This window comes from Boleophthalmus pectinirostris, unplaced genomic scaffold, assembly GCF_026225935.1.
Source record: "Boleophthalmus pectinirostris isolate CB_2022bp ecotype Guang Dong unplaced genomic scaffold, ASM2622593v1 HiC_scaffold_7, whole genome shotgun sequence".
NCBI lineage: Eukaryota > Metazoa > Chordata > Actinopteri > Gobiiformes > Gobiidae > Boleophthalmus > Boleophthalmus pectinirostris.
The window spans coordinates 23,848,626-23,856,595 of record NW_026571473.1 but is presented as its reverse complement, the minus strand read 5'-3'; the positions used below and the strand labels follow the sequence as shown (position 1 = coordinate 23,856,595).

At 39.9% G+C, this 7,970-nt stretch overlaps 1 protein-coding gene across 1 annotated transcript; it reads right to left on the bottom strand.

Annotated features, from left to right (window-relative positions):
• Window positions 1-590: 590 nt before the first annotated feature.
• Window positions 591-6,502, bottom strand: LOC110154882 (proproteinase E-like). Its single transcript, XM_020918930.2, has 8 exons — window positions 6,442-6,502; window positions 6,284-6,372; window positions 5,684-5,781; window positions 5,473-5,601; window positions 4,675-4,811; window positions 1,980-2,122; window positions 1,234-1,386; window positions 591-704 (listed from the first exon to the last, which is right to left on the bottom strand). The coding sequence occupies exons 1-8, from the start codon at window positions 6,485-6,487 to the stop codon at window positions 687-689; spliced, it is 813 nt and encodes a 270-aa protein (XP_020774589.2). The 5' UTR covers window positions 6,488-6,502; the 3' UTR covers window positions 591-686.
• Between the last annotated feature and the right edge of the window lie 1,468 nt (window positions 6,503-7,970).

Genomic DNA, 7,970 nt, shown 5'->3' with positions numbered 1-7,970 from the left:
CAAGTCAAATCTGAAGTTCAAAAAATAGTGACTCAAGTCTGACTCGAGTCCAAGTCATGACTCACAAGTCCCCATCTCTGCTTCCGTAAACCCACCCTCCAGCCACTGCCCATGAGCTCTATTTGAAATGTGGATGTGGGCGTGGTTTAGGTGTTTAATCCCACTTTAAATATGCTGTCGACAAGAATAGGTCAGATTCAATAATAAATACTAAATGCTTTCTCTGATGCTGTTTATTGTTGACATAAGCTCTTACAGATGACAGCCTATCAGAGGTGAGGGACGGAGTATCCAGCGTCTCTTGGGGGCGACCTTGGTCCTGACGGATGGAGCAGTTGTCACGGATATGTCCTGTTCGCTCTGTCACCGGGACCATTTCTCACCGCTGCAGTCATACTAACCCTCTCATCATTTACACTGTGATACTGCTATGCCTCATTTACACCTGACAAATGCAGATTGGACTGGGAGAGGAGAGCTGCGGGCTGCAATAAACTACTGATGAGAACGCTGTATAGGACTGTCACCACAATGTTTTTAAAGAAATAGCAAAATACTAAAACTATAATTCACAAATGACAATGTTAAATGGGTTGGTGTAGGATTTTATACACATCTTACAAAGTCATTCCATTCTCAAAGTGTAAGTGACTTCAAAAGAGGTAAAGTTGGTCAAGAGCTGGTTTTTAGTAATTGGTCATAACCTGTAATGAAAAAAACAGTAAACATAATGATCAGTTACGCATGAAATATAATTCTGTTATTGAGGCTTGTGCTGTCACATGAGGAATTTTCAATTATCGCAAACCAATAGAGATTTTAAGGTGATAAATAAATACAAGTTGTGTAAGAAGTAGTCAATTCAATCCTGAGCTCTTTAAGCTTGTATAACACATTTTGTTGTTGAAAGCTTACAGTTTCATTTTCATTTTTACTTGGGTTTTGCTGTAATCCTTGTCGATGACTCATGCTTTCCATGTTTTCAGTGCTTATTTGTAATGCGTTTGGACAGCTTTTCGCATCAACATTTCATATTTTATAAGCCGCATTCATATATTACTTATTTAGTAGAAATGAGTCTGAATACATTGTGTGGGATGTCTTTCTGATTTCACATCTAAATGACTCACTAAATAAACATCATAATACAGTAAAAAGTGTCCAATTTAGAATGATAATAAGCTTTCGATGTACGTGTTGTTGTGCGTACAGAATAGAGCTTCAGCACATTACCTTGTGGAGCCATTGTGTGAAAGCGGAGGTCCTGGTGAACACTGTCGGCTTCTTCACTTCATTACAGGCTGTTGAGGACACGAAGCTGGTCACGCCCTGCAAGTACCATTTCCCGTCCTGCCCCATGCAGTTCAGAGGGCCTCCCGAATCTCCCTGCAAACAAGAACATAGGTTACATGTATTTACCTTTTTCTCCAGTTGTATGTTACTCCAGTTAAAGGTGGCTCTGTTCTTGTTTCACTTCTTGGAGGTGTTATTTATTTGGCTGTAAATGCATTTTTACTGTAAGCGGATTTTCCTCTCCACAGATCTCACTTATAAGTTCCCCTGGTGGCATCATCTTTTGTCTTCGCAGAGATAGATGAGATTAATGCCAAACAATATAGAGCGTTTCAGGCAAAGCAATAACCTCCTCATGGAGATAAGCACACCAGAAAAGTTTCATAATATATCTTTAAGTAATATTCTACTATTTGGCTGTAATCTCTCCACAATACACTTCTGTCTTTACATATTTTTGGTTTCAAAAGTACAGAACATTTCAAGACTAGCATGGCTGTTTTGTGCTTATTTCAAGTAGGCTGTGTATGTAGTATAACTGATTTGACATTTTTAGAGTTTGAAAAGTTATATCCAATTCATTCCAACTTGAGGATACTTTTTCCTATATACGCTCTTGTTTTTGACTACTTTTGACTGCAACTTAAGCAAAACCACCCTTGACAATTGTGAACAGCCTGACTCACATTACATCCGGATTTGACGTCTCCTCCGGCGCACACCATGGTGCTCTTGACGTTGATGCCCCACCAGTCGCTCTGGCTGCAGATGCTGTGCTCCACCACCGGGAGGAGCGCCTGCTGCAGCCTGTCCGGCATGGGCCCGTGCGCTGGGGACAAGGAGAGGAGAGAGCGGCTGATCATGTGCTCATGTGTCTTAACTCGTGTGCAGAGACAGAACAGACAGACAGCTGAGGTAAGCGGGAATCAGAAGAGGAAAATGACAGCAGCAGAAATAGCCTCATCTTTACTGACGGAAAATAGATAAAATTAAAACGCCAGTGACTTCTTTAAGGTCAACTACCACTGTTTTTGTATCTAGATGGGTCGTGATTGCGCTATGAATCTCAAGTCTATACACCTTACCTGCCAAATGGGACTGTATTTTGGGATAAAGTTGCATTGTGTAAGCTTTTCGGGTGGAGGGTGGTCTCCGTGGAGATGTTAGTGCTTTGCCTAGAGCAGGGGTCTCTAACTTTTCCTCTGGTGAGCTAGTTTTACAAATCGAAAAGGCCAGAGATCTACTTGTTTTAACAGTCACAAGAAAATACTATATATAAAAGTCAAGTGGCAATTAGATGCCTAGAAAACAGAAACCATTATCCATTTAGTAGTGCATAAACTTACATTAGAAAAAAAACAAAACAAAATCTAGCCAAGTTAAGATGACTTGAAGTAGTAAATTTCATTTGACAAGTAAAATTATCTACCAGTGGCCAAGTACTAAAGACTTTTGGTACTTAAAATATGAAAACACATCTCGCTACACATAAAATAAGAAAAAAAACAAAACAAAACTTTTTGCACTTAAAATAAGAACCTATCTAATTTTACTTGAATGGAGAAAAACACACTTCCATTGGTAGATAATTTTACTTGTCAAGTTGAATCTACTCAATGCAAAATGTTTTTAATTTAAGTCATTTTATTTTAGCTAGTATTGGATTTTTGCAGTGCGGGCATCAAAATGACAGCAGGCTGGCGTCACCTAGTGCATCAGCTCAATTTAATTTCTCTCCAGTGACTAGATCAGGAATCAGAATACACTAGATGGTTCGCAAAAACCCTGGAAGTGCAAGTTCAGGTATCAACCAATCAACGAAGAGCCATATATTCAGTGGCGTCAACAATTCCTGAGATCGAGGATTTAAAGCCGGAATAAAGAGAATATTTGATGAATTTCATCAAGGGGAAAGAGGTTATTGTCCTTCTTTCTACGGGATTTGGGAAAAGCTTAATATACCATTTAGCCCCGTTAGCGGCGCATTACACACGTCACGACCAAATAGCAGCGATTGGTTAAATGATAAAAAGTACCCATCTACCGTCGAGCGAACAAATTCTAGCACTGCGAGGTCAGACAGTTTCTACGAAGTGAAACCGACTGATAAATTAGGCTATCAAAATGATACATGTACAATGGGAATAGGCATTTAAACCAAATTTTTACCTATTCAGCACAATATGTATAATTCCAAAATCCCTTGGTGAGCTACTTGGCAGGGGCTGGAGAGCAACTGTTAACTCCTGAGCTACAGGTTGGAGACCCTTGGCCTAGTGTGTCCCTCTCTATGGCAATAAACAAATCTATCAGGTACCACAAAGCTAAGTTAAACGTCAGATCTGTGGAGAGGTGAAACCACTCGTAATAAGAATACAAGTTTTCTTCCTTTTTTTCTTTCTTTTTGGCAATTTAAACCCCTGTAATTGACCAAATGCAAGATCGATAAGTTTGATGCCAAACAGTGGAACAGCCAGACAAAGCTATAACATCACTAAGCAAAGTGCTGCACCCTCTGTCAAAAGAGTTACACAGTGTATAGACCCATCATGATAATATATTTTAAAGCATGATATATTGCTGCAGAGAACTGACAGTATTTTTTTTGTAAATATACATTTAAAGGCATGAGCTGCAACAAATAAACTGCAGAATGAACCAGTAATTTGCTGTGGAATTTACTTATTCAAGCCTACAGGTCATACCCTATTGCATTACATCAGAAATCTTACCATGATTGCAAAGAAAATGTTGACACGATACACACTGAGGCCAAAAATATATATGTTCCAGTTGTCATAATATTGAACAATACATTGATTACCGTGACAGGCCTCACCCAGGGACACATATATGTTGGTTAAATGCTCTGCAGCTTTTTAAAATATTGTGTTTATTGTCTTTTTCTATTTTGTGGGATGAGCAATTGGATCCAGCATTGAATTTGTCCTTTTAGTCAGAGTCGCAGCTGCAGTATATGAAAGCTCCTCCAATCAAAAAGTACTAATTTGTTTTCAGTTTGTGATTTGTCAGATAATTACTGCTTGGCTCTGGTTCCCTCTTTGTCAAATAATTACACCAATTAAGAGATAAGTCTTCTTCTCATTTCTCTTTAGCTAATAAAGCAAGCTAGGATTGTCCAACTCAAGACTGAACAGCTTGCCATATCGAAGTGTGGTGGCACTAACAGTAGCTGCTCTTGTTGTGTTGTTTTGTAGTTTTGACTGGAGATAGCTACTAGTGACTGGGTCCACCTTGACAGATAAAGTGACTCTGATTGACAGGTATAATGGCTACCCTCTCTGTATTCTCTGTTGTTGTTGCTTCATACAGACCCTGTGATGTGAGCTCAGAGTGCATAGACAGGAGTGTGATAGTTACTGTAAAGGTTGCCCCAGCCCGAGATGAAACAGGGCGTCCCGTGAGCCATGATCTCTCCCTCCTCTGGGAGACAGGCCGGGCTGACGCTGTCTGTCATTATGGGGCTCTTGTCCAGTTTGAGCAGGGCCATGTCATTTCTGTAAGCCACATGTGAGCATTAAATTACATTGAAAGATCCATATATGTTTTTTTGTTTTTGTTTTTTTTACTACAATGTTATTAAAGTAATTAAAGGTGCATTATGTAACTTTTCTGGTTTGGTTTTGCATGGAATGTTCCACAACATGTCATAAAATTCTTATATCTTACATTTATTAAATTACAGGTGTTTTATTGCATTAAAAACATTTAAAACATGCTTTCATACTGTGAGTGGACTTGCCTCTCCATGGACAATTTTAGTTTAGTTTAGTAGTAAATAACTTTAATGTTGTACTATGGAACATTCCAGTGAGGGAGGTGAGGGACGAACAAACCCTCCACCAAAAAAAGTTACACAGTAGACCTTTAAATTGCATATACTGAATTGGCATAGCAAGACTTTTATCATAATACACACTTTATAGTTTCAGAGATGGATTGACCTTGACAGGCTATCACAAGTTTACTATTGTAAAACTCTCTCGCAAATTGTTATGCTTGTTAATTTATCACCTTTGAAGACATAAACTCATTTACATCTTATAATGTTCACTAAGAGTTGCCTGATGAGAATACAACTTGTGTTTTAACTTGGTCATAATGTTATGGCTGATGTATGTATTTTAGCCGATTAGGTTTCTATCTACATCCTCTCACCCTCTGGCCACGAAGTTGATGTCCCAGTCCGGATGAACCACGATGCGGAGGACTTCTCTGGTCTGCTCCGTGCCCTCCTGAACGCTCATGTCATGCTCCCCCAGGACCACCCGGTACACATCTCCAGGCCTATATGCAACAGAGGGCACATCACATCTATACAGGGCTTTGAAAGAAGAATAAAGCCTTTTCCTCTGCCGCTCTCTCTCACCAGATGCAGTGTCCTGCGGTGAGGACCCAGCGAGGGGCGATCAAAGTGCCCCCACATGTGTGATGAAAGCGGCTGCCGTGCTTCACCTGCAGCGAGATCTGACAACACAGGACAGGTGAGACAGAATGCAGTGTTTTAGAGTTTACTGCCATCTAATGGTGGCTCAGGGAATAGTCTCCAATGATAAGTAGGAGGAGGATTTGAGCAGCTATATCAAGACTGATGTTGCAGTACATGCTTGTCTCAGAGGGATGTCCACATCTTGATCTGACTGGGCAAAAACAGATAGGAATATTGTGATTGATGAGGTCCCATGAAGATATAACTCTTTGTATAGGTAAGAAAGGAAAAATTACATATCATAATTATGGTAGCATTGCCTAATACAAACCAAATAATGTCTAAACTCTTTTCCTATTATAACACAGTTGTATAAAAATTTACCCACAACATAATACAACTTCTTACTATATAAATAAAACAATAATGCTGCTTTTCAGAATATGTTCACTAGCATTCATGAATCAAATGGAAAATAACCCCCTCCAAAACATATTGTAGGTATATTATATGTTACAGCCCTCCCGATGCCCTGTGTACCTGCCAGGGCCAGCTGTGGGGCAGAGCGTCCTCTCCATTCACCACTCGGTTGGTGTTGGGTTTGACAGCAGGTGTGCCACAGCCAAACACTGAAACACAACACTGCACTGTATTCACTGTATTCACTCATGTGTATTTACACTGATCTGTGGACTCACCAGAGGCCGCGTGCAGCAGCAGCAGGAGAGCAGGGGTCCAGAGCATGGTGTCAGAGTGACGCCTCTGCTCCTCTGCAGCCTCTTATAGCAGACCTGTACCTCTACATTTCTATAACACTGATAATGTGAACTCCTGTTATCAGCCTGAGCGATTGGAGCTGGGAAGAACCCCCTGTGCAGCAGATGCATCAGAGCTGGAGCAAAGCCAACTGAGGTGAGAGCAGAAAATGCTTTGACACTCAAATGTGAAATCTATTACACCTTCTATTACAAGTTAAACTATACTGCAGTGTTAAAAGTAGACATACATTAATTGTTATGCCTAAAGAATAGACATTATATGAACTATATATATACGTTAGTTAATCTTTACTCTGTAAACAAAGAAAAACAACCTCTAGTTTGACCAAAAAAAGTGTAAAAAAGATTTACACATTTGTCAAGCAGAAATATTGTTCAGACAGTGCATCGTTTGAAACATACCACACAATACAATGAAAATAATTGTGTAGAGTTTTATAGACCATTGGCTTGAACAAACAGAAATAAGAAAAGCTGAAACAGCAAAGCAGAGCTGGGATAAAAACAGATTGCTGTACAGACAGAGAAAGTGTAAGGGAGGTTATATATGATCACTGTTGGACCGCAGACGTGGAGAGCTTTGGGATAGCTTCAAGAGAAACAGCAGTGTAACAGCTTTCTCTGGTTTAATAACATGTACAGTGAGGGGCCAAGGTCTGTGCTCCAGCCTGGGCCTAATTCTTCACGCCTCGCACACACAAGCCTTTCTCTAAATGAAACAAATATTACCCAGGAGAGAGAACTATCATACTTCTGCAACTCTTCACTATAATCTGAGCTGGAACAGGATTTGTTTAGCTGGGACAGTTTTTGACACTAAACAGCACAGGGAGATTTACAGAGGACATGTGCAGGCTGTGTGCATAACAAGGCAGTGACACAAGTGTGAAGAATTGTGATTGGGGCTGTAAAAGTTATGGCCGCTGATGTATTGAGTGTGGATGTAACTTTTAGTGGCTCAGGTGGGACGTCCCATTTACTGTTGTGTTGGTGCACAGCGATAAATTCTCACGAGTAAAACAGTGTGTAAAAGAATCAGCAGCCTTCGTAAATCTGTTTAATGACTATGGGGCATGTTTGGAGAGCCCGGACGACCATGTGAATTCTGTGTGCGAGGTCTGTCTGCTCCTGTCAGCCTGAGTTTGACAAGGAGAAAAGAAAGTAAAAATGTAACTGAGCTTCAAGTCATAGTAGCTTCAAGTCGGTAGCAACAGCACATACATAAGTAATTTTGGAGGTTTTTTATAGTATTAGATGCTTGCTATATTATATACTTTTTGTACAAGCACGTATGTATGTAACACACAAAAAATCTGGCTCAACCTTTTGGGGTCTTTATTTATTGTGTACTTGTTCTTTGTATGATTGGGTAAGTTTGGTTATTTTTTATCTGTTCAATTAGATTTAAACCAGTTCTCTCAAACTTAGTTGGACCAGGAGGCAAAGTA